Below are 27,957 nucleotides of genomic sequence, written 5' to 3' on the forward strand. Positions count from 1 at the left end.
AATCGATGCCTTAAAATGGAGGGCAGACTGGACAAGTTACTTGCTGGGGAAGGTGTCAAACTGTTTAGTTCATTTATCAGCCAGATAATGTTGAAATTACCAGTATGGCCAATTCTTCTTGATCCACCTTTAGTCAGATACAAGTCATTTGAGGTTACTTGGCTGCAAAAATATTTAATATTTAAAGGCTACTAATATAATCAATAACCAAATGTCATCCCTCTTCACCTCTCTCCCGTCGAGCAGAAGAGACAAAAGCTTACAAGAGCAACGTACCATTAAATTCAGGAACAGTTTCTTCCCTGCTGTTGTCAGACTTCTGAACGATCCTCCCATAAACTTGAGTGTAATCTCCCAACCTATCTCTTTGCAGGTCTTGCACTAACTGCGCTGACTCTTTTTTTAATTTGCACTTTCTCTGTAGCAGTAATGCTATATCATTATATTTCTTCACTCTAGTATTTTTCTCTTTGCGCTATCTGTTGTATTTGTGTATGGCTTGATTGTACACATTTTTGATTTGTATGCAAAATATTGCATGCAAAATAACATTGTTTTCTCTATATCTCGGTACACATGACAATAGTAAAGCGATATTTTAGAATCTTTCTCAGTGTAATTGACCATCTGGAAGAGTTTCTATCTTTAGACAAAAAGAGTGAGGCAAACTGTAGTTGAATCGCCAAGGCAAAGAAGCCTACAGACCTAATGCTGGTAAATGGGATTAATGAAGGTAGGTACCACATGCAGAAAGGACATGGTGGTCCAAAGGATCTGTATCTGTGCTGTCCAATTCTAAGACTATACTAACTAAAAGCAGATAAATGCCCTGGAGCTTCCGACTGGGCGCAGACAAGGCGACTGTTTTGCTGAACACTTGGAGCCCAACAACATAAAGGTCAATATGGGAATGGAAAGGGGAGTTAAAATGGTTAGCAACTGGGAGCTCCAGCAGGCCTTGGCAGGCAGAGCACACACCTTCAGCAGAACCTAGTCTACAGTTGGTCTTGCCAATGTGGAGACCACATCGGAGCAATGAATGCAATAGGCGAGGATGGAAGAGATGCAAGTGAACATAGGTCTTAGCTCAAAGGTTTGATGGGGTCCGTGGATGGAAGTGAGAGAGGATATGTAGGGGCAGATGTTATATCTCCTGCGGTTTCAGAGGAAGGAGAGGACGAATGAGGAACCAAGGAGTTGCAGAGAGAATGGTCTCTGCATAAAGCAGAAAGGGATGGGGACAAGAAGATGTGACCTGTGATGGTGGTGATCCACATTCTGTCTGGGGAGGGGAGTGTGGGGGGGGGGGGGGGGGGAGGGGAGAAAGAGCAGAACTATGGGAAATAGAGGAGACATAGGTGAGGGCTTCATCACAACAGCAGGAGCAAATTGTGCTCACTGAAGAAAGGGATCTTGGGAGCAGATTCAATGGAGACAGAGAAATTGACAGTGAGGGATGTCATTGGTGCAAGAGGCAGGGTGGAAGGAGGTATAGTCAAAGTAGTAGCGGCAGACAATAGCTTTGTGGTAGATCAGTTTATAGTCTGTCACCTGCGATGGAGCCAGATAGTTCAAGAAAGGGTGTGCGCAGTGTCAGAGATGGCCCAAGTGAATTTGAGCACAGGGTGGAAGTTCATGATGAAACTGATAAAATCAATGAGTTATCCACAGTTTAGCCAGAAGGTACAAAAGCTTGAACGCACATATGACCAGATTTAGGAACAGCTTCTTTCCCACTTTTATCAGACTACTGAACAGTCTTCGCATAAGCCAAGTGTGTAGTCTCGATTAGTCAACCTACCCTCTTGCAGCCATTGCACTTTTGTGTTTAAATGGCTTTTTCCGCTCTAGCTGCAATGCGACAATGCTGCAGCACTATATTCTGCATTCTGTTTATTTTTCTCTATGTACTCTCTGTTGAACTTGTATTGGCTTGATTGTACTCATGTAATGTATAGTATGATTTGACTGGATTGCACGGTGTATCTTGGTACATATAACAATAATAAACAGTGCCAATATCTATATTTTTGCAATAGATTCATTTCGTATATATGCTGGGTTTTAGTGAACCTCAGTTCATTAATTGGGAACAATTTCCCGAATGAAATGTCCCAGCAGAATTAGAGTGAGAACAAGGCCTCACCTCTCTGACTGTTGCTTCAGACACTAAATATTGTCTGTGGATTAAAAATATATCCAATGCTGGACTGCTGAAATCTTATTTCACTGAAGCAGTACAAAGACAACATCAAGTTCTGGGATGAGTCGTGACCCGAAACGTCACCTATCCATGTTCTCCAGAGATGCTGCCTGACCCGCTGAGTTACTCCAACACTTTATATCCTTTCCTGGGATGAACAAAGGCCTTTTGCATACCTTTAGCAGTAGCTGTCTGATCTCTTTCTCAAGATCGTTCACCTTGGCTTCCCGCTCAGTTACCATCTGTTTCAGCTCTCCAATCAGGAAGTCCTGCTTCTGAGCTTCAACATTCAGATGCTGGCTCACATTTTCCTTGCTCTTCGAACCCGGTTCATTTGCATGAGCTAGAAGTTCCTGCATTTGCTTCTGCTGTTTCTGTAAGAGATCCGATATAAGAGAAAGTCTACTGTCAATAACATTGTGCTTCTTGCTCTTTGCAATGGATAGTTAAAGGGTTGATTTCAACCCCCTCTCCCCGGTAAGAACAATACATGTGTAGTCAGCAGAGGAGAGAATATCAAACCTTGTTCTGGCACCTACCATTTTTATATTGAATCAATGATTTATCGAGCTGTAAAGCTCAGAATCAGGTCTTTGGCCCACCTTGCCCATGCTGATCAAGATGGCATTCTGAGCGGATTCCATTTGTATGCATTGGCCCATTGCCCTCTAAACCATCCCTATCCATATATCTATCCAAATGTCTTTTAAAAGTCATAAATTTTAACTCTTTAGGCAGGAGAATGTCACCCGCCATAAAGAAGCAGTGTTCCAGCCCAAAAGAACTGGGCTAAGTCCATATCAATGGCATGGTTAGAAAATAAACACAATTTTTACCCCATATGTAACTTTGGTCCACACAATCCCTCATATTCATGTGGAGAGAAAAGGGCCACCAATGACCACCATTGTTAATCCATGCAGCAGGCGATCTATGTCCCAAAATAACAAAGAAATGTACAATTATTCTGTTTTATCTGAGTTAGTCGAGGTTGAGTTGTAAATGAACAGGTTGCAGTAGTTGTGGTAGAATTTTCACATGCCTACGTTCCACTCATCAACAATGAGCCTTGCTCTATAGGAAGCAAAAAAAAACTAAATGGCCAGTTTCAGGGTGGCTGACATGATGCAATGGTATCCAGGACACTTAGATTTACAGGATAGCTGTAGAAACAAGGAACTGTAGATGCTGGTTTATACCAAAGATAGACACAAACTGATGGAGAAACTCAGCAGGTCAGGCAACATCTCTGGAGAAAAAGCACCCAGCCTTTTTCTCCAGAGATGCTGCCTGGCCCGCTGAGTTACACCAGCACTTTGTGTCTATCTTTAACAGGAAAACTGCTAGTTTTATTCATTCTACTCAAACTAGTAACACCAAAACAATTTATCTCTCCACACATACGCTGTCTGACCTACTTAATATTTTTATTGTGCACCAAACCAGCCAGCTTTTTTGAAACACGGCGCTTTCCACTCTTCATTTTTATCTTAACTAAATATGATTTCTCACCAGCAATGCGTCAACAAGTTCGTCATCATGCTTTCCTTTCTGGAGAAGTGTTACCACTTGACTCTTTGAAGTTTTCAGCTCCGTGGACAGAACCTGGATTCTTGCTTTTGATCCATCGAATTTGCTCTTGAGATCCTCGTGATCTTTTTTCAGCTTCTCATAGTCACCAGTCATTCTCTAAGAAAATGAATAAAGCACAGCTTGTATAAATATTCATAGATGACATAATTGGCTTTGCTGCTCGGGAGTCAATCAGTTGGTGTCCATTGACATAGCACTGACACTACCTCTCGGAAACGATGGTCTGCCTACAAGCATGTGCTACTGTCCTGATGCCCCTTTTACTCTCTCTTTCTCCCCAATCATTTTTTTATTCAGCTATTGATTATGGGTGTCACAAGCAAATACAGCGTTCATTCCCCAACCTTAACTGTCCTTGGGAAAGGTCCCGACACAAAACACCACCTATCCATGTTTACCAGAGATGCTGTCTGACCAGCTGAGTTACTCTAGCACTTTGAGTCTTCTTTTGTGAACCACCAACAGCATTCCTTGTTTCTACTCTTGAGAAGGTGAATGTAAGTAGCCTTCTTGGGTTGCTCCAGTCATTCTGGTGAAAGACACCTCTATTTGATTACATGAATTTCAGAACTTAGACCATATGACAACAATATCTTTCCCAGTTAGAATATATACAAAGAACTGCAAATGCTAGTTTACAAAAAAAAATCAAAGTGTTGGAGTAACTCAGTGGATCAGGCAGGATTTCTGGAGGAAATGGATAGGCAATGTTTTGGTTTGGGATCCTTCTTCAGACTGACTGTAGTGGGGGGAGAAAGCTGGAAAACAGATGGGAGTGGGACAAACTCCTTCAAGTCTGAAGAAGGGTCTCAACCCAAAACGTCACCCATTCCTTATCTCCAGAGACGCTGCCTGTCGCGCTGAGTTACTCCAGCTTTTTGTATCTACCTTGTGGGTGGGGCAAAGCCTGGCAAATGACAGGTGGAGATAGGTGAGGGTAGTTTGATTGCAGATAGATGGACAAAAGCTAGAGATGAAAGGGAGATAAAAGGTGTCAGATTAGGAGAGAGGAGGAGTGAATTATAAACCCAGAGATAGGGATATATATGGAAGGGCGGGGGGGACGGCAGGGAAAAGGGGGACAGGATAGTGGGAGAATGTTGCATACCACGGTAGGTCATAGGAAAGAGAGGGTGGAAAAAGGGGGGAAGTCATACATGACTTGAGGGGCTACATTCAAGTTCATTCAATGATCATCAAACAGCCACAAATAAGTATTTTTCCTTACCAAAATGTTTTTATTCTTTATATCTGCATCTAATTCTTCCCCTTAAGGTCTTACCTCAAAAGCTTCTTTTCTTTCTTTCTCCATTGCCCGAATGTGCACAACATTTTTCTCCTGGTTCGAGAGACGTCGGTTACCAGAAGCACCCAGCATTTCCTCTTCAACACTGGGTCCAGATGATTGCTCCTTATGCGTATTTGACCCAATTTGACTTTCCAAATCTCGAATCTACATAAGCAGAATATTATTAGTTAGATATAATTAGAATATGTCATCTCTACTTTTAATCATTCTTAAAAACTATGCAGAAAACATGGATAGTTGAGTGAAACATCTCCTATTCATGTTCTCGAGAGATGCTGCCTGACCTGCTGAGTTGCTCCAGCATTTCATGTCTTTTTTTTAAACCAACATCTGCAGATTCCTTGTGTTTACAGTTTCTATGCAGCATTAATAAAAAGAGGAATGAAGCATTGTGCTCGCGTTACTAAACTATTAATCCAAGTTTGTCCCAAAGATCCAGAGATGTAAATTATAAAAATTCCCAACAGCCAGGGAATAGTTCATCATGAAAAAAAAAATCTAGAACCAGTAATGATAACCATGTAACCTCCTCCAACCTCATCTATTGCATCCGCTGCTCCAGATGTCAACTTATTTACATCGGCGAAACCAAACACAGGCTCGGCGATCGCTTCATTCAACACCTGCGCTCGGTCCGCGTTAACCAATCTGATCTCCCGGTGGCCGAGCACTTCAACTCCCCCTCCCACTCCCAGTCTGACCTTTCTGTCATGGGCCTCCTCCAGTGCCATAGTGAGGCCCACCGGAAATTGGAGGAACAGCACCTCATATTTCGCCTGGGCAGCTTGCAGCCCAGTGGTATGAACATCGACTTCTCCAACTTTAGATAGTTCCTCTGTCCCTCTCTTCCCCTCACCCTTCCCAGATCTCCCTTTATCTTCCTGTCTCCACCTATATCCTTCCTTTGTCCCGCCCCCTGACATCAGTCTGAAGAAGGGACTCAACCCGAAACGTCGCCCATTCCTTCTCTCCCGAGATGCTGCCTGACCTGCTGAGTTACTCCAGCATTTTGTGAATAAATACCTTCGATTTGTACCAGCATCTGCAGTTATTTTCTTGTACTACCATGTAATACCATGTCATTATCAAGAAAACGCATCCTGTTCTTTGAGGAAACTTGCTGTTCCTACTCATTCTGACTTATATGTGTTGCATTTCTACAGCAAAGCCCTCTGAAATGACTAAGCAAGCCCGTCAGTTGCACCAAACTATGAATGGTTCAAGATTTGAGGAAAGGGCTGAGATGGAGGCCTAAGACTGAGAGGATTTGTAATTTGGAGAAACAAGGAACTATAGATGCTGAAATCTTAAGCAAAACACAAAATGCTGGAGTAACTCAGCGCATCAGGCATCATCTATGGAGGACATGGATAGACGACGTTTCGGGTCAGGAAGGGTCCCAGCCAGAAACATCGCCTATCCATGTCCTCCAGAGACGCTGCCTGACCCCCTGAATTACTCCAGCATTTTGTGTTTTGGACTTCTGGATTAGCTACCTGTGGACGGTATCCTGAGTATTATCAGGACTGCTGTAATAGTTAGACCCTGAGACTGGAAGACTGGTAGCCCAGAGCTTCAGTCACAATTCCTAAAGTGACCTGTTTACAATGTATGGATTCCTGTTATGCTAATAATCAGAGCCCAGCTCAAATCCAAATGGGGTGACAAGTAAACAATCGCTAAAGATAAACCCATGAGTGGTCAGGTTTCTGTTAACAAGATTTGATAAAGATATACTCAACAAAGAGCTGATAGACATGGGTTTTTAGAGCTCCTTCAAAGGTTGTTGAGATGAGCAGGGTATTCCGACACAGCACACTAAGGACTGAACACTGAGCATATGGAGGATGTGAAGATGAAAAGAATCAGTAGAGAAACAGCGGGAGAACGTAAACAGTCGACAGACATAAAATGGACTCAGACAAAAGATCAATAGAGTTTGGTGGTATGAAAAAATAGGACTTTAAAAAAAAATTAGCAAGTTGGAATAATCTGGCAAAAGTTACTCCAATAATTTGTGTCTTTCCTCTACCGTTACAGCACAGTGGCTGCCTTACAGCGCCAGAGACGTGGGTTCAATCCTCCAGGTACTGTCTGCAGGGAGTTTGTATGATCTCCCTGTGACCACATAGGTTTTCTCTGGGTGCTCCGGTATCCTCTCACATTCCAAAGATGTGCAGGGTTGTCGATTAATCGGCTTCTGTAAATTATCCCTAGTGTGTAGGATAGAACTAGGATAGTACAGGTGATCATTGGTCGGCGTGGACTCGGTGGGCCCTTTCCCCACTGTATCTTGAAACTAAACTAAACTAATCACTGTATCTCGGTGCAAATGACAATAATAAACTAAAACCAATACCTTTTTCTGCAAGGTGAGGATCTGCTGGGCTCGGCCACGCCACGAGCCCTTGTTATTCAGCAAATGTTGGATGTTCACTTCATCACCCACTTCATTAGTCAAAACCTGGAAAAAGATTTTCAAATCTTCAGTTCTTGAAGAAAACATCAAAATTATCTGAGTCCTCGTTGCTGTGGTCTGTGAAAGCTGCATTCCTGCACATATCTCTGCAGGGCTCACTAACATCTACCACCTCTGGCAAAGTAGCGCCCTCATCAGCATTGCACAGAAGCATCCCCAGATATAATGGAGCTAACTTTAGCTTAAACAACAACAATTGATTGCATCCCCACCACCCTGACAGAGAAATGAAGGGATCAAGTTTTGCAACCCACCAGATTTTGCACTTCGACAATGAATAGCAATATTAGGCCTGGTGTGAAACCAGTAGTCCACATCTTCCATTAGGCAGGTCATTACATTAATATTTACTTAACCCCCACCTGATGGGCCGAATGGCCTAATTCTGCTCCTTTGTCTTCTGATCTATGACCCCTTTACATTCAATTTTGTGTAACAGTGAGTCCACGAATAGTTTATTTGTGGGAAGAGGGTGACGTGGTGTAGCCAGTTGCTATTGTATTTACATTAAATTTTACCAGCTTTAGACTAGTTAGTGAGTACCTTGTGCGCCACTTTCAGCTCTTGTTTAACACTCAGCATTTGGTTCCGGGATTCAACCAGCTTAAGGTTAGCTGCTGAAAGTTTATCTTGAAGAGTTTTCACGTCAATGCTGTCAGACTATGGACAACAATAATCAGAGTGCAAACATGAGTTACGGAAAATAATTTTTTTTTAAATGAAACAATTGATTAAGATAATTTTAAATGTGTACTTCATAATAGGGTACAAAGATACCTAACACAGAACAAAATATTGCAGACAATAGAAATCTGTAAGTTCACAGTCAGTCAGGTAGCATCTGTAGAGAGATTGCAGGTAATGTTTCCTGATGGTGACCATGAATTAAATCAGTACAAGGCTACCTCATATTTCCACAGGCGCTGCCTGTTAATGGCAAAGATTGCTAAGAATCATGTGAAAATAAATAGCTTTAAATATTGATTTAGGAGACATAAGGAAAAGAGGAAATCAAGGAGAGGAACAGAGAAGACAACTTTGCCCCGGGCTGCATCTGTTCCACCACTCTTTGTAATTTAAACATGGCGGCTCCCAAACTCTGTCAGAATAACACAAATTGGGTTTGATTACTGCTGAGTAAATTCACACCGAGGTAAGTGGAGTAGCATAGATACAATGAAAAGGAGAGGCCTAACCTTTTTTTTGGAGATAACTGGCATAAAATAGAAAAAGATGCCTCAAGGGATAAACGCAAGGGAAATATCTTTAGAGCAGGATGCTAACAAGTAACTCCAAACTGAGTAAAGGGCCTCTGGAAAACAAGGGAAAAGAAAAAGAGCACTATGAGAAAGAGAGAAAAATAAGAGAGAGCCAGAAAACTGAAGATATAAAGATGCATGAAGGAAATAGAGGAGGAAACAGAAACCACAAAAGTATCATAAAGACAGAGAATACTGAGAGAAAAGAAAGAGAGTTACAGTTCATTCTTTCTACTGACCAGCGATTCATTCTGTATCTTGGGAGATGACTTCTTGTTGGTTTGTCCAGATGCTTCATTGACACTGAGTGGTTGGTTGCCCTTTAGGGACGTTTGAAGCTACAAAAACATACATTACATTATGGAGGTATCAGAATGATGAAGCCATCAACTTAAAGTTCACAGTAGGTCACAATGCTCCATTCCTTCTCATAGTATTTATGTGTATTTTATGTATCATTTATGTTTGTTTGTATTGTCTGAGTCCATGTGCCTGTGATGCATGTATCTCACCATACTTGTGCATATGACAATAAACTCGACTTGATTTGGCTTGACTTGTAGAGATTATAGAACATTGTCATACACCCTACACTCAGAGTGGTGAACACTGCCGAGTCTGACCTTCCCACCATCGAAGGGATTTATCAGAAACACTGCCTCAAAAAGGCAGCCAGCATCATCAGAGACCCACACCATCCTGGCCACACACTCATTTCACCTCTGCCATCGGGAAGAAGGTACAGGAGCCTGCAAACTGTAACATCCAGGTTCAGGAACAGCTTCTTCCCTACAGCCATCGGACTATTAATTAATTAATTAAATTTATTAAGCAGACTCATGGTCCATTAGAATACACATACAGTACACAGTATATACATATAAAATTAAATTAAATTAGAAAAGGCAACAATACCAATGTTTCCACATAGGTGACAGGTATCTCACGGCACTGAAACCAGGATTTACCAGCAGCACAATGATGGAATTCTGAGAACCATTCAATCGGCATATAAATTTAAACATGAGATTCCTCAACAGGGCATGAAACGTATTGACTCCTGCACTACAAAACAGTTCACTTGCACTGCACCACCTTGGCTTTCTAAGCAATATGCGCATACAGTCATTATAGGCAACCTTAAGTTTATGGATGCTTGACTTATTAAACTTTATCCACAAAGGAGCAGTGTAAAGAGGAGTACAGTACGCTCTAAACAGGTTTATCTTGACATTTCCTGAGCACCAGTGGAATTTCCTAACCAACATGTTAGCTTGTGCATACAACATGCGGCGCTGTCTATACATGTCCTCATCATCAGACATTTGATCTGTAATGACATGTCCCAGATACTTAGCTTTACAGCAGACAGATAGAACCTGCCCTGACAGGTAAAATGATGGGAAGACTAGATCTTTGTCCCTTTTTACTTTACAAATCATGACAACGCTCTTTTTAGCATTGTATTTCACGTCAAATTGGACACCATACTCAGAGCATATATTCAACATCTGCTGAAACCCAGCACTGCTAGGAGAAAAAATCGCCAGATCATCGGCATACATAAGATGGTTTACCAGGGTGTTACCAATCATACATCCTGTTTTACAGCCTCTAAGCTGGTCAGATAAATCATTCATGTACACATTAAAGAGGGCTGGTGAGAGTAGCCCCCCCTGGCGAACCCCATTACCAACACCAAATGGTACAGAGACTGCATTACCCCATTTGACCTGCATGCTCTGGTTGGCGTACCAATATGCCAGGACCCTAATTATACTGTTAGGCACTCCTCTTTGACTCAGTTTTTGGAACAGCTTATGATGGTTGACTCGATCAAAAGCTTTAGAGGCATCAATAAAACCAATTAACACAGAGGAATTCTGCCTTCTATACATTTCAACCATTTCCTTCAGGGCATAGATACATAAATCAGTACCATGCTTAGCCTTGAAGCCAAACTGGTTGTCTGTAGTACCCAAATAAAAACATAATCTATCTAATAAAATTCTTTCCAGGACTTTGGATAACACACTGGCTAGAGCAATCGGTCTGTAATTATCCAAGCTCCCCACCTTGCCCGCTTTGTCCTTGATGACAGGCACCAGAGTAACGGACAACATGGAGTCCGGTAACAGACCATGATTCATAAGGCCAGTAAAACAGATTGCAAGAAGGGCAGCAACTCTCGGGCTTGCAAGTTTGAGGTGCTCTGCAGTGATCTGATCTAAGCCGCTAGCTTTGTTATCAGCTAGCTGTGTGATTGCTTGATAGACCTTATTGGCTGTGATTCCCACTTTGTCACTGTTGGCAATGTTGCCCACTTTGTAGGGATCACTTTTAATACAATTGAATAGCTCAGAGTAATGTTGCCTCCACAAATCAGCTATGTTGTCGGCTCCTGAGACTCCTTCTATGGTACATGGTAACGATGTACTGCCTCTGTTCAGAGCTCTCACCTCCTTCCAGAAGCCAGTAACATCGTTACCAAGGAGCTTATCAGCCATAGAGTCTGCTCTCATTAATTGTTCGTGTTTGCTGATATAACGAACTGCATATTTATACCGAGCATTACTAAGCTTTTTGTGATCCAGGACAGGCCCCTCTCTGGGCCTACCTGCCAGGACCCAAGCCTTAAAGGCATCCTTAGCTTCAGCATGATGAGCAGCCACATGTTTATTCCACCCTGGCTTAATGCTGTGTCTTTTATCAGAGTGAGTAAAGCATGGCCTACTAGCTTCATACACAGCACCCACAATACAATTATACATAGCACAGAGGTCCTTACAGTGAGCGCTGTTATTACAATTCACATCAGTACACATAATCGCATCTCTGGGTAGATATACATTACTTAGAAGGACATCAGTTCTCCCATAGTATAACATCACATCCTCATCTGAGAGCTTAGACCAATCCAGTTTAGCCTTACAGGCACTATTAACCTCCTGAGACATTTCCGGGAGACTGCCCCAATCGAGTGCCATAACAAAAGGAACATGATCAGACATAGATGCCTCATACACAATCTCCATAGATCTTAGAATATCATGAGCATCAGCAGTGCTAATGCAGTGGTCAAGCCATGATGTAGAGTGCCAGGCCTCACTTATGTAAGAATAATTATCTGCAGGTAGGAGCTTTTGGCTGGATAATATAAGAGTGTTATCGACACAAAACTGCAGCATATGCTTTGCAAACAAGGAACTTTTGTCTGATAGGTCAGCATTCATGTCACCCACTACATAGATACTTGTGGAATGATTATCAGAAATAAAAGAATTTATAAAAGCTAATCTAATCAGGTATTCGTCTTCATTTTGTTGTGACTCATACGGTGTGTATACATTGAGGATAGTAACTTCTTTGTTATTCATTTTTATCTGTATAGCGATACACCAGTCAACTTCTAGCCTAATGACATTAATAGCAGAGTCCATCCTTTTCTGCCAAAGGATGGCCACTCCCCCTGCTATCCTTCCTCTCACTATTCCCATAGATAGGTCAGTAGTGGACTCACCAGCCCCGTGGAAATCATCATTAAAAGAGTTCAATTTTCCCAAGTCCTGTTTCGATAAAAACGTTTCTTGTAAACATAAAATGTCACAGCTTTTCAGCAGGTTGTCAACTACTATACGTCGGGCTCTGTCTCCTGCGTTGTTACCCAGGCATAGCCCGCAGCAGTTGTATGATCCAACCCGCATATAAGCTCTGAAATAAGCTCTGTACTACAATAGACTATTATTATTATTATTGTTATTGCACTGCTATTGTTTGTTTTATGTGTGTACGTATATGTGTGTGTGTATGTGTATATATATATATATATATGTGTGTATACTTGTGAGTATGTGTATATATACACACTGAACTTTTTTTCTCGTTTATTATATTGTTTACAGTGTACTATGTTTACATTTCTGTTGTGCTGCAGAAAGAAAGAATGTGATTGTTCTATCTGGGACATATGACAATAAAACACTCTTGATTCTTGAGGTGCTAGAAAAGTTATTCTCATAAATCTTTCACTAGCTGGGTTCAGTACCTGATCCAGGTTATCATATTTATTGTTCTTCTGATGGTATGCTCTGAATAATACTATGATCAATCCACTCCAGGTGCAAACAATGTTATTAGCACAAGTTTTCCATTTTTGGTTGACTGCTTATTTTATAGGAATGTAAATCTATCAAACTACGTTGAAATCTCAAATTTAAGCTACTAGAAATCCACATAGTGTCATAGAGCCATAGAGCACAGAAACTGAATCTATGTTTGTCCCAGCTGTCCATGTTTGGCCCATGTCCCTTTAAACCTTTCTTATCCATTTACCTGTCCAAATATCCTTTAAATGCTGTTATAGTACCTGCCTACATATATCCACCACCCTCTGTGTGAAAAGGTTGTCTCTCGGATTTCTATTACATCTTTCTCATCTTAAACCTATGTCCTCTGGTTCTTGATTCCTCAACTCTGGGTATAAGACTCTGCATTCACCCTATCTATGACTGTTTTTGTAAAGCGTCTTTGAGCACTTGCAAAAGCGCTATATAAAATAAATGTTTATTATTATTATTATTATTATCTATTCTCCTCATGGTCTTATACATCACTATAAGATCACCACATCCTCCTGCGCTTCAAACAATAGAGTGCTGGCCTACCCAACCTCTCCCCATGGCTCAGACCCTCAAGTCCTGGCAACATACTCATAAACCTTCTCTACACTGTTTCCAGCTCAACACCCTTCCTATGACAGGGTAACAGGGTAAACTGAACATAATACTCCAAATCCACCTCATCAGCATCTTGTACATTTACCTGGAGAATTTCCATTTGCTCAACAAGGGAAAATCCACCTATCTAGTGCACAGTGATGCAGCTAGTAGAACCATTGCCTTACAGCGCCAGAGACCTGGGTTCAATCGTGGCCTTGGGTGCTGACTGTGTGGAGTTTGCACGTTCTCCTTGTGATCCTGTGGGTTGGCGCAAGCAACATGGCAACTCTTTGTGTAGTGCCTAAGTGAAGTCTACAATTCTTACATTACAATCTTGCACTTTTATACTTATCTATGACTGTGCTTATTGATTTTACTGGATTGTATGCAAAACAAAGAATTTCACTGTACCTCGGTGCATGTGCCAATAAAACATCATTGAAGTATTTATACCAGAGGGTGAAAGGTGGAACATATTTGTTGTAACATTTTCAAACTCTCAACTGCACCTCAAATATCTACAACTGGATTGTGACAGCACCTCCTTTTCCAGCTCTTGCAGTTTGTTGCTCAGTTGCTTGACCTTTGATTTATGGCTTTCGTTCTCTACAGTCAGCTCGCGGTTCCTCTTTGACAGCTCAACCATTTTGCTTGCAGCTACATCGCTTGTCATGCCAGCAGTCCCTGCAATGCAACACAGGTTGGTAACACACCATTGCTTTAAAGAGCCTATGGAGGTGACATTTATTTCATCAGCAGCAAAGAATATAGAAGGTAGAACAGTACAGCACAAGAACAGGCCCTTTGGCCCATCAGGTCTGCGCCAAACACGATGCCAATCTAACTAATCCCATCACCGCATCCCTCTATTCCCTTCAGATGTCTGTCTAAGCATCTTTAAACAGCTCTGACAATACAGTACTTCCCACCCAGGAAGAGCTGAAATATTGTATACTTTTTCCTTTTCCTGGAAATTCTCAGGAACATATTATGCTACACTTTATTTAGTTTAGTTTAGTTTAGAGACACAGTGTGAAAACAGGCACTCCGGCCCACCGAGTCCACGCCGACCGGCGATCAACCTGTACACTAGCACTATCCTACACACTACTAGGGACAATTTATTTTTTACAGAAGCCAATTAACTTACAAACCTGCACATGCTAGGGATATGGGAGGCAACCTGAGCACCCGGAGGAAGCCCATGCGGTCTCAGGGAGAATGTACAAACCGTACAGGCAGCACCCGTAGTCAGGATTGAACTCGGGTCTCCGGCCGGCACTGTTAGGCAGCAGCTACCCTGCTGCCCCACTGTGCCGCCCTTGATCATAGAATAAGAGGTCAGAGAGAAAAATAATCTGTCCCTCTCACATTAGAATACATTAAAAAAACACACAGATTGCGACACACACCAATTTTAGATGATTATTATTTTTATAACTCTTTTAACTAATGCTCTGACAAAGCCTGTTGAGATTCTAGCCAAAATGTTAAATTTGACAAAGATGAAACATTGACCACCTGCCTGTTTCGAGCAATCTATCCCTGCTATTAATTGTTTAATAAAATGCACAATCAGCTCGCCCCTTCTCACCACGCATGCACACAACCACACAAACCCTTGGGGTGGGAATGCAAATTGGGGAATGACCCTCTCCTATTTGTGTCCTCTAGTCAATTCCCTCCAAAATCTATGGGCTATAATTTCTACTTGGCGATACTCTTGTGCCAATATGGAACTTTGTTCCTTTTACACCAACTTGGCAACCCAAATTTCACTGTACCTTAATTGGTACATGTGACAATTAAATTGAATCTTGAATCTTGAACTCTTGAACTTGTACTATTCAATAGACATTATTTTGGAGGGAGGCTCCAACAGTATCTACTGGAATCAGAGTGACTCACGTGTTATCAGCATCCAAACCTGCCTGCCAGTCTACTTACCTGCCAGGGCAAGTCGATCTTCCTCCCTTTTTCTCTTCAGGTATTTGATTTCATAATCCCTCTCACTGAGGAGTTTGTAGAGCCGGCCGTTCTCATTCCTCAGTTCCAGGATCTGTTCCTGCAGCTGTTCGTTCTCATTTTCCAACAAGCTAGAAAATTCAGGGATTCACACCATTGCACACTACAAACACAGAAACAATGACAAGACAGGAAAAGACCCTGTATCAACTCAAACCCTTCTTATAGCAAAGAGCCAGAAAGCAAAGAGTGGGGATAAATGGGTCCCTTTCAGAATGGCTGGCAGTGACTAATGGGGTACCGTAAGGCTCGGTGCTGGGACCGCAGCTATTTACAATATACATTAATGACTTGGATGAAGGGATTAAAAGTAACATTAGCAAATTTGCAGATGATACAAAGCTGGGTGGCAGTGTGAACTGTGAGGAAGATGCTATGAGGTTGCAGGGTGACTTGGACAGGTTGTGTGATTGGGCGGATGCATGGCAGATGCAGTTTAATGTGGATAAGTGTGAGGTTATCCACTTTGGTGGTAAGAATAGGAAGGCAGATTATTTCAGCCATGATCACATTGAATGGTGGTGCTGGCTCGAATGGCCGAATGGCCTCCTCCTGCACCTATTGTCTATTGTATATTGTATAGCCACAATCACACAACCCAATTATTTCCACAAATGCTGCCAGAACCATGGAGTATTGCGGCATTATGCATCGTTGCACCAAATTAATCTACACTTCTCAAAATGTGGCGTTTTAGTTTATCTGCCTTCCTCTGCACCTATTAATTGGACAAAATGATATATGTGCCTGTAAAGTATAAACACGAAGAACTCCAGATGCTGGAATCTTACAAAGAACACAAAGTACTGCAGCAACTCACCAGGTCAGGCAATATCTCTGGAGGATGTGGTTACATGACGTTTCGCATGGGGACCCTTCTTCAGTCTGAAAAAGGATCCTGGTCTGCAACATCACCTATCCATGTCCACCAGAGATGCTGCCTGCTTCACTGAGTTGCTCCAACACTTTGTGTTCTACAGAGCTTTATAATACCTGATAATCTGTAATAATCACTCTAATAATTGTCTAGACAATAGGTGCAGGAGGAGGCCATTCGGCCCTTCGAGCCAGCACCACCATTCAATGTGATCACGGCTGATCATTCTCAATCAGTACCCCCGTTCCTGCCTTCTCCCCATACCCCCTGATTCTGCTATCCTTAAGAGCTCTGTCTAGCTCTCTCTTGAAAGCATACAGAGAATTGGCCTCCACTGCCTTCTGAGGCAGAGAATTCCACAGATTTACAACTCTCTGACTGAGAAAGTTTTTCCTCATCTCCGTTCTAAATGGCCTACCCCTTATTCTTAAACTGTTGCCCCTGGTTCTGGACTCCCCCAACATTGGGAACATGATTCCTGCCTCTAACGTGTCCAACCCCTTAATAATCTTATATGTTTCAATAAGATCCCCTCTCATCCTTCTAAATTCCAGTGTATACAAGCCTAGTCGCTCCAGTCTTTCAACATATGACAGTCCCGCCATTCCGGGAATTAACCTAGTAAACCTACGCTGCACGCCTTCAATAGCAAGAATATCCTTCCTCAAATTTGGAGACCAAAACTGCACACAGTACTCCAGGTGCGGTCTCACTAGGGCCCTGTACAACTGCAGAAGGACCTCTTTGCTCCTATACTCAACTCCTCTTGTTATGAAGGCCAACATTCCATTGGCTTTCTTCACTGCCTGCTGTACCTGCATGCTTCCTTTCAGTGACTGATGCACTAGGACACCCAGATCTCGTTGTACGTCCCCTTTTCCTAACTTGACACCATTCAGATAATAATCTGCCTACCTATTCTTACCACCAAAGTGGATAACTTCACACTTATCCACATTAAACTGCATCTGCCATGCATCCGCCCACTCACACAACCTGTCCAAGTCACCCTGCAACCTCATAGCATCTTCCTCACAGTTCACACTGCCACCCAGCTTTGTACCATCTGCAAATTTGCTAATGTTACTTTTAATCCCTTCATCCAAGTCATTAATGTATACTGTAAATAGCTGCGGTCCCAGCACCGAGCCTTGCGGTACCCCACTAGTCACTGCCTGCCATTCTGAAAGGGACACATTTATCCCCGCTCTTTGCTTTCTGTCTGCCAACCAATTTTCTATCCATGTCAGTACCCTACCCCCAATACCACGTGCTCTAATTTTGCCCACTAATCTCCTATGTGAGACCTTGTCGAAGGCTTTTTGAAAGTCAAGGTACACTACATCCACCGGCTCTCCCCTGTCAATTTTCCTAGTTACATCCTCAAAAAAATCCAGAAGAGTAGTCAAGCATGATTTCCCCTTCATAAATCCATGCTGACTTGGAACGATCCTGTTACTGCTATCCAAATGCTTCGCAATTTCGTCTTTTATAATTGACTCCAGCATCTTCCCCACCACCGATGTCAGACTAACTGGTCTATAATTTCCTGTTTTCTCTCTCCCTCCTTTCTTAAAAAGTCTCCTGAGCCAATGATCCTGTCCTATTTGTCTCTTCAAGGCAATCCCCTCCAAAATCTATGGGCTAGTATTTCTGCATGGCACTGTACCTGTACAAATGCTGAACTTGCTTCTTTTAAATAACATGCACTGTTCAATGCAGATTTATTTTGAATAAATGAATGAATTCAATATACCAAAATGAAATGTAATGCAACAAGAAATTGTACAATTTATACATTCTTTAATGTAGTGAAACATACAAGATGCTTCACAGGTGCAAAATCAGACAGACTGTGACATACTGGAGGAAGCATTAGGATAGATAACCAAACCCTTGCACAAAAAGACAGTTTTTAAACATTGGGCAAGGATGGTGGCAGCAGAGTTTTGGATAAACTCAAGATTTGGGAGAGTGAAATAGTTTTGATGTTCACCAGTCACCCAAGAAAGAACTGGAAGAGTAAAAGCAGGCCCAGTTGCGACTTCCTCGTTGCACACAAATTTGTCAATCAACTTATTTTGAAAATCTTACTGTGAAGATAGAAATTTATAACCTCCATCACACTACCAAAAGTAACTGTTAACTGCTTTGCGACATCTGAAAGGGAAGTTAAAGCTGCTATATAAAACCACGGTTTTGTTTTCTCAAACATAGTCTCTGTAGGATGCCTGGATCATTACAGGAATCACAAGATTTACTTTCTCCGCATCTTCTCTGCCAACAGGGGCAGCTGTAGAGTGTGAAGGGAAGAGCTGCAGATGCTGGTTTAAATCGAAGGTAGACAGAATGGAGAGAATGGGTGACGTTTTGGGTCGAGATCCTTCTTCAGACAGCAGTAGAGTTCCTGCCTGACAATGCCAGAGTCCCGGCTTCGATCCTGACTATGGATGCTGTCTGTATGGAGTTTGTGCATTCTCCCCGTGACCATGTGTGTTTTCCCCAGTTGCTCCGGTTTCCTCCCACATTCCAAAGACTTGTAGGATGTAGGTTAATTGGCTTTGGTAAAAATAATTAATCATCCCTTGTGTGTAGGATAGTGTTAGTGTACGGGGATCGCTGGTCGGCACAGACTCGAAAGCCCCGTTTCTGCGCTGTATCTCTAAACTAAACTAAACAAAACATCCACTGTGCTCCGAATCATGCTCACTATCATCAGATTTTATTACTATAGAAATTATTGCACAGGTCAGTTGAATTTGTCTGGAATATTAACACATATCTGGTATGATAGCTAAATAAGAAAGGATTAAAAATTGAAATGAAACCCGTCTGTGGAAAGATTTGAGACCATACCTGAGCTACTTTTCCAATATGTGGAATATTCTGACTACATTGCTAAATTTTGAAAGTCACAACTGGACTTTTACATGTACTCTGGTTTTCCATCTTATCTCCATATATCTTGATATTGTTGGTGCCCAATGAACCATTGACATGAGTTTGATTGATTGATTGATTGATTGAATGACCCGGCATGAAAACAGACTCTTCAGCCCTATCACTGTATTGATAATTATTATTTCTTCTTCCAGGATTTTTTATGCCTCAGCTTCTCTGCTCATCTTCAGAATAGTGCCATTGATCTTTCATGTTCTTCTTCTTTATAATCACTCTCTAGTAAAACATCAAAACTATTTTATATGATAGTGAGCAAAAAACAAATTGTTGGATGAACCAGCAGGTCAGGAAACTGGACAGATCACATTTTGAGTCAGAATCTAAATCTCTAATCTAAAAAAAAATCAACTAATACTAAACTCCTTCTTCGGACTGAAGAACTATCCTGAATCTAACTAGGCCATCAAACTAACTATGCAGTAATTGAGCTACTTATCAAGCAAAACAGAAACATCCCAAGGTGGTTCAGAGAAGTGTTAATGAATAATTTTAAAAAGTGGCCTCAAAGGACATAAATGAGTCATCCTTTAACTGAAACAAGGTTAAAGAGGTAGAATGTAAGGAATGTCTTATCAAAGGAATGATGGGTGACGTCTGGGAGGGAACTCAAGATCGTGATGATTTGGCAGCTGAAGATGTGGGTTCCATTATATTCAGTGGCACCTAAGAATTCAGACTGGAAAAGTACAGAATTTTCTGGAGATTTGTAAGACTGGAGGTGATTACATCAATAGGGAAGGGTGAGACCACCAAGAGACACAAAAACAAAGATGAAAATTTAAAAATCAAAACATTGACTAAGATCCAAAAGCAATAATAGAAACAGAATCTATAATTATTCTCACTATAGAAATAAATTATTAGAAATGCTTAGGGGAAGGAACAAAGCTTAAAAAAAACATAGACCCTAAATGTAAAATATCAAGGCTACAAAGATTATAAGAGAGAAGGCAAGGCATTCATGGAATGGTTATATGGATTTCAAAGCACGGTTCAATGTTCAATGGTGCATTTATTGTCACATGTGCAAACGCACAGTGAAATTCCTTTCTTACATATGGCCCAGTAAAGTATTGCCATACCCGATTAACAAAGTTACAGAAATAGTCTACTGAGCCCGCATGTGCTATGTTTTGGTGCCATTTTCAAAGTCCTGTCCACACTCTAGTTCTTATGAGTGGTGCTCGATCCAGGCGACTCCCAGGCTGCTGCGGGCCTCAAGCCATCACCTTCCTTGGATTGTACAAACAATATAAAACTGTGAGTGTTAAGCAATTTTAGAAATATAAGAATGGGGGATGACATGCAGCACACAATGATTCAGGAAGGTTGGTAGGAAAGGGTTCATGGAGCTTTCAAGCAAATCGATGGGAACACTTAAGAAAATTAGAATAAGCTAAAGTGAGGTGTAAGAAGGAACTGCAGTTGCTGGTTTAAACCAAAGATAAAGACAAAATGCTGGAGTAACTCAGCAGGACAGGCAACATCTCTGGAGAGAAGGAATGGGTGATGTTTTGGGTCGAGACCCATCTTCACTTTCGTACAGCAAAGTACAGCTAAAGGTAGTAATCTGAAGTTTAAAAGCAGGAATGCTGTAAACTGGGATCAGGTGAAACATTATCTTTGGAAAGAGCAACAAAACTAATTCTTCCAAGTCTGGTTTCTATCACAACTGGAAACAGTTATGATTCAAGAAAGGTTTATTCTTAGGGCCTGAACTACTCTAGTCCTTTGAGTATATTTTGCGTTTATATATATTTCAACATGGACGGCACAGTGGTGCAGCTGGTAGAGCCTCTGCATCACAGCTTCAGAGACCTGAGTTTGATCCTGATCTCTAGTGCTGTCCGTGTGGAGTTTGCACGTTCTCCCTGTGACCACGTGAGTTTCACTCAGGTGCTTCGGTTTCCTCCCACATCCCAAGACGTGTGGGTTTGTGGGTTAATTAACCTCTGTAAAAAAATTGCCCCAAATGTGTACAGAGTTGATGAGAAGTGGGATTACATAGAACTAGGTATGTAGGTTAATTGGCTGGGTAAATGTAAAAATTGTCCCTAGTGGGTATAGGATAGTGTTAATGTACGGGGATCGCTGGGCGGCACGGACTTGGAGGGCCAAAAAGGCCTGTTTCCGGCTGTATATATATGATATGATATGATATGATAGTGTGATCAGATGATCAACAGTCAGCATGGACTTGGTGGGCCAAAGGGCCTGTTTCCATGCTGTATCTCTTTTTAAAATCTTATTAGAAATATGTCCACCAGGTGGCGCTCCATATACATCATACAGGACAGTCTGAAAAGAAATAGCGAAATGCAATTTCATTACATGTATGCTGTCAATGTTGACCTCAAAAAAGACAGATTGCTGGAGCAACCCACGTGTCAGGCAGCATCTCTAGAGTACACTGATAGGTAATGCTTTGGGTCGGGACCCTTCTTCAAACATCACCTATCCACTTTCTCCAGAGAGCTGCCCGACCCACAGAGTCACTCCAGTTAATTGTGTCGTTTTGTTGTACACGAACATCCGCAGTTGCTTGTATCAACGTTGACCTCTCCTGGTGTGCAATAAAAGATTACCTGATCAATGTTCACTTCATTGATTTTGTGATCTCCACCAGCAAAGCTCGAATACTCGAAGTTTGAAATCACCCACTTACTCACTAATTTTTTTAGTTTATGTGAATAATTGGAGACAGGTGGAATTTTCAACCCATTGCCTATGTAATAAAAATATCACAAATGATTATAACTTATACAGATATAAATCTTCCACAGTTTGACATCCCAAAGTCCTTCACAGGCAATGGCGGTTTTAGTTTTATTAAAGTGTCAGTTTTATTAAAGGCAGCCGATTTACATAAATCAAGGTTTCAGAAATCAGAATGAGACAATAATCAGGGAATTATTATCTTCTTTCCTTCTTTTAGTGGCAACTTAAAGTATGTCTGTTTGATCACACCATTTGTCAACTATATTGTCATCACAAATGTGCCAATTTGTGTTTGACATGTCCTCGTGAAGTTCCTATGTTAAAGCCAGTGTATGACTGAAAGCTGTTAATATAAGTCAAGTATCAGCCAAGAGAACAGCACAAATTCCTTTACTCTTCCTTGAAAAGGCACCGAGGGAACTTTCCTATCCAATTGACAGGCAAGGGAGATTGCTTAAAGTCATATCTAAAAAAAACCTTGATGAAATAGCAACATTACAAAGGCTGTGTTTTATGTTCTTATCTGGGAATTAGACTCAAGACTTCTACTTCACAGCGCCAGAGACCCGGGTTCGATCCTGACCTCGGGCACTGTCTGTGTGGAGTTTGCTCATTCTCCCTGTGACCGCAGGGGTTCATCCGTGTGCTCCAAGCTTTAGAAGGAGACAGGGCCATCGAGGTAATGGAGAAAACGGGAGAGGGCAAAACGGGGGGGATAGCGAGAGGAGGAATCAGAAGGATGGAAAGAGTGGGAATCAAGAATATGAAGGGCAAAGTAATCAGGAGGATGGAGGGGTGGAACTGAGGAATGTGGGGGGGGATCAGGAGGATGGAGGGGTGGAACTGAGGAATGTGGGGGGGGGAACAGGAGGATGGAGGGGTGGAACTGAGGAATGTGGGGGGGGGGGATCAGGAGGATGGAGGGGTGGAACTGAGGAATGTGGGGGGGGGAATCAGGAGGATGGAGGGGTGGAACTGAGGAATGTGGGGGGGGAATCAGGAGGATGGAGGGGTGGAACTGAGGAATGTGGGGGGGGGGATCAGGAGGATGGACGGGTGGAACTGAGGAATGTGGGGGGGGGATCAGGAGGATGGAGGGGTGGAACTGAGAGGATGGCGGGATGGGAATTGGGAGAACGGGAAGAAAGGAATCGGGAGAGGAAGCAGTGTGATGGAAAAAGTGGGATTAGGGGCAATGGAGAGAGCGGGATAATGGGAGTCAGAGAGGGGCATTGCATTGGGGATGAAGAGGTGGGGCGAGGGCACAGAGGGAAGGGAATTGGTGCGGACGGGAGGAGGAAGTTGGGCAAGAGGACTAGGTTCGGTGGGAGAAGAGATTGGGTGGTTTGGAGAGGTGGAGGAAGAGGAGAAGCAAGCTGCAGCCGCCATGACAGTGTAACTACCTGGCAGCAACGTCGATGGTGGCCGGCTGGGGAGCCGCCAGGTGCAGCTTCAAGTCATCCTGCAGGTCAGGCGCGGCCGGGCTGGCAGCCTGCTCCTTCCTGGCGGCCAGCATCTTCTCCAGCCTTCTCTGCTGCTGCTCCTGCAGGGCTTGGAACTGCTGCCTCAGGCCCCGGGTCACCTCCTCGTCCTCGTCCGCGTCCACGCCGCCCTCCATCCTCACTCAGACTATCCCCGGGGGACGGGCCTGGCGTGAGGCCCGTCCGCTGGGCCGCAGGCCGCAGTGTCATGGCAACGGTAGCCGGGGAGACGCAGCGCGGGGCACGCGGCCACTGCCACTGCCACTGGCGGCCGGGCCGGCGGTGACCACAAGCACGCGCTGCCCTGGGATCCTCTCTCAGCCACAATGCAGCATTCCCACAAAAAAAAACATTGCAAAATTATTATTATAAAAAAATGTTTCCGCAGCCCAATTATCTCACTCTTGCAGCTTAAAAAACAAAACATTTTTTGATTTACAAGAGTGAGATTGCAACTTTTTGAGTGCATTCACTTTGCCACTCGGGTACGTGTGCAATGAAAACGCTGGAATCTTACTTTTGCACATAAGTGAGATTTCAACTTTTTCGGTGCATTCCCTTTCCTACTCAGGATAAGTTTGTAGTGTCTGCCAAATGCCATCTAGTGGGGAAATGCATATAACAAGCAAACGTAAATACTATTTAAAAACTTGTTCGAACACTCTATTAGTGCAAATGCCTCTTTTCTCTTTCCCAATAGCAACTCTATGAATTTTTATTTTCATTGCGGATTTGACACAATGCTGAGTTGCGCCTCGTTCATGCCTCGGCCATGGTAGACCCACTGTTCCTACAAATCTGTCTCCTACACACCCGCTTCTCCTCATTCTCATTATTGACCCCGTTTTGTCTCCTTTCTCCGCTCATTTGTAAACTTACGCTCTTGCATATATTTGTTTGTAGGAGATAGATACCGAATACTGGAAAATGCCTTAAAAACAATATGTTTAATTATTGTATTCCTTAAACACGCCGCATAGGTTAGTCATGCATCAAACTCAGATTGAATTCCCTGTATCTACAGTATTTCTAAGAGTTTGGAAATAGGTGTTATATGTGATTCCACAATAGATAACGGCAGCAATGACTGCTTCAGAAATTGGTTATATTGAGACAAATAATATATTTTTATAATAAATTACTTATTGGAGCTGTGCAGATTGAGCCTAGATAAAACTCATTAAACCAGACCTGCAATTGGATGCCACTTATTACACTGGAACCCAAGAAAATGTGGGATTGGACATTTGGCCCCTCTCCTTCATCTTCGAGGTATAGAGTGATACAGTGTGGAAACAGGCACTTTGGCCCAACTCGCCAATATGTCCCAGCTACACAAGTCCCACCTGCCTGCGCTTGGTCCATATCCCTCCAAACCTGTCCTACCCATGTACCTGTCTAACTGTTTCTTAAACGTTGGGATAGTCCCAGCCTCAACTACCTCATCTGGCAGCTTGTTCCACACACCCACCACCCTTTGTGTAAAAAGGTTACCCCTCAGATGCCTATTAAATCTTTTCCCCTTCACCTTAAACTTATGCCCTCTGGTCCTCAATTCCCATACTCTGGGCAAGAGACTCTGTGCATCTACCCAATCTATTCCTCTTATGATTTTGTACACCTCCATAAGATCAACCTTCATCCTCCTGCGCTCCAAGGAATAGAAACCCAGCCTATTCAACCTCCCTATAGCTCACACCCTCCAGTCCTAGCAACATCCTCATAAATCTTCTCTGAACCCTTTCAAGCTGGACAATATCTTTCCCATAACATGGTGCCCAGAACTGAACATAATATTCTAAATGCGGTCTCACCAACGTCTTATACAACTGCAACATGTGGTGGGGAAGACACTGGAGTCGATTATTAAATATGTAATAGCGGCGCTTTTGGATAGCAGTAATGGGATCGGTCCAAGTCAGCATGGATTTACAAAGGGGAAATCAAGCTTGACTAATCTTCTGGAATTATTTGAGGATGTAACAAGTAAAATGGACAAGGGAGAGCCAGTGGGTGTAGTGTACCTGAACTTTCAGAAAGCCTTTGATAAGGCCCCACACAGGAGATTAGTGGGCAAAATTAGAGCACATGGTATTGGGGGTAGGGTATTGACATGGATAGAAAATTGATTGGCAGACAGGAAACAAAGAGTAGGGATTAATGGGTCCCTTTCAGAATGGCAGGTAGTGACTAGTGGGGTGCCGCACGGCTCGGTGCTAGGACCACAGCTATACATTAATGATTTAGATGAAGGAATTAAAAGTAACATTAGCAAATTTCAAATGACACAAAGCTGGGTGACAATGTGAACTGTGAAGAGGATGCTATGAGGATGCAGGGTGACTTGGACAGGTTGGGTGAGTGGACAAATGCATGGCAGATGCAGTATAATGTGGATAAGTGTGACATTATTCACTTTGGTGGCAAGAACAGGAAGGCAGATTATTATCTGAATAGTGTCAGGTTAGGAAAAGGAGAAGTACAATGAGACCTGGGTGTGCTTGCACATCAGTCACTGAAAGTAAGCATGCAGGTACAGCAGGCAGTGAAGAAAGCTAATGGCATGTTGGCCATAAAGAGACGAGTTGATTATAGGAGCCAAGAGGTCCTTCTGCAGTTGTACAGGGCCCTGATGAGACCACACCTGGAGCATTGTGTGCAATTTTGGGCTAATTTGAGGAAGGACATTCTTGCTATCGACAGAGTGCAGCATAGTTTCACGTGGTTAATTCCCGGGATGGAGGGATTGTTATATGAGGAAAGATTGGAGTGACTGGGCTGTTATTCACTGGAATTTAGAAGGATAAGAGGGGATCTTATAGAAACATGTAAAATTATTAAGGGATTGGACACGCTAGATGCAGGAAACATGTTTCCAATGTTGGGGGAGTCCAGAACCAGGGGCCACAGTTTAAGAATAAGGGGTAGGCCATTTAGAACTGAGATGAGGAAAAACTTTTTCACCCAGAGAGTTGCGAATTTGTGGAATTCTCTGCCTCAGAGGGCAGTGGAGGCCAATTCACTGGATGTATTTAAAAGAGAGTTAGATAGAGCTCTTAGGGCTAGCAGAATCAAGGGATATGGGGCCGGTCGGGGACGAGCTGTCTGTCCGTGGGGAAGAGAGTGGAAGTTTTGTTGCCTCCATCACAGTGAGGGGGTGTTTGGAGTCACTGTGATGGACGTTTGTGTTGGGGTCATGCGTCTTGTGTTCTTTTTTTTTTGTGTGACTGCTATGTAATTTTGTTCGGTACCTTGGTGCCGAATGACAAATAAAGCTCTGTTGACTGTTGACTGTTGAGAAGGCAGAAACGGGGAACTGATTGTGATCAGCCATGATCACATTGAATGGTGGTGCTGGCTCGAAGGACCTACTCCTGCGCCTATTGTCTATAATAATAATAATAATAATAATATATTTATTTTATATAGCGCCTTATCACATGCTCAAAGCGCTTTACAAATACAATTAACATAGAAACAAACAGACAAACTATCCTGACGGAAAAGCGGCGAATACTCAACGCCAGCGTCCTCTCACGTCAGGGTCCGGCAGCAGACATCAAAAAGCACAAGACACACAGATACAATTTTTTACACAAAACAGCCATCACAGTGATTGCTCCAGGCATACCCTCACTGTGATGGAAGGCAAAGTCTTATCTCCTCCTCATTCTTCTCCCGTGGCGCCACGAGGTGATCGAGGCTCCCAACCCCTTGAAGCCCCCACCGGGCGATGGAAAGTCCCAGGGCCGAGCCGAGCAGGCCGATGAAAGTCCTGAGCCCCCACCGGGCGATGGAAAGTCCCAGGGCCGAGCCACGCAGGGCGATGAAAGTCCTGAGCCCCCACCGGGCGATGGAAAGTGCTGCGGCCGAGCCACGCAGGGCGATGAAGGGCCTGCGGGCGGGTTGATCGTACCTCGCGCTTCGGGGCGGTCGAAGCTGTTACGGCTGGAGCTCCCAAAGCCGGTCGCCAGCCAGGGACCTGCGAACTCCCGATGTTGCGGTCTGCAGGGCCCACGGCCGAGGCCTCCGAGATGGTAAGTCTAGGCCCTGCGACCGGAGTCTTTGAGGTCGATCCCAGCTGGAGGCCGCCGACTCCACGATGTTAGGCCGTAGCGCGAACAGAGATACGACACGGTAAAGGTCGCATCTCCGTTGAGGAGGAGATTTAAAAAAAGGTTTCCCCCAACCCCCCCACCACCCCCCTACATACACAGAGTTAAAAATAAAACAAAACGTACATTTAACATCGACAATGACAAAAAAACACCAAAAAAACGGAGAGACTGCCGGTGAGCCGCAGCTGCAGAACACAGCCACGCCCCTTATGTATC

General features: G+C 43.1%; 1 protein-coding gene across 1 annotated transcript in view; it reads right to left on the minus strand.

Annotated features, from left to right (window-relative positions):
• The window catches only part of ccdc13 (coiled-coil domain containing 13), a 42,688-nt gene extending 18,855 nt beyond the window's left edge, over positions 1–23,833 (minus strand). The window contains 10 exon segments of the mRNA XM_078423961.1: positions 2,380–2,577; positions 3,716–3,892; positions 5,079–5,249; positions 7,465–7,569; positions 8,128–8,244; positions 9,083–9,181; positions 14,103–14,245; positions 15,509–15,657; positions 23,546–23,766; positions 23,768–23,833. Coding sequence (XP_078280087.1) covers positions 2,380–2,577; positions 3,716–3,892; positions 5,079–5,249; positions 7,465–7,569; positions 8,128–8,244; positions 9,083–9,181; positions 14,103–14,245; positions 15,509–15,657; positions 23,546–23,766; positions 23,768–23,833 — 1,446 coding nt within the window.
• Positions 23,834–27,957: the final 4,124 nt, after the last annotated feature.

The sequence above is a fragment of the Rhinoraja longicauda genome, chromosome 2 (genome assembly GCF_053455715.1).
Source record: "Rhinoraja longicauda isolate Sanriku21f chromosome 2, sRhiLon1.1, whole genome shotgun sequence".
Classification (NCBI taxonomy): domain Eukaryota; kingdom Metazoa; phylum Chordata; class Chondrichthyes; order Rajiformes; family Arhynchobatidae; genus Rhinoraja; species Rhinoraja longicauda.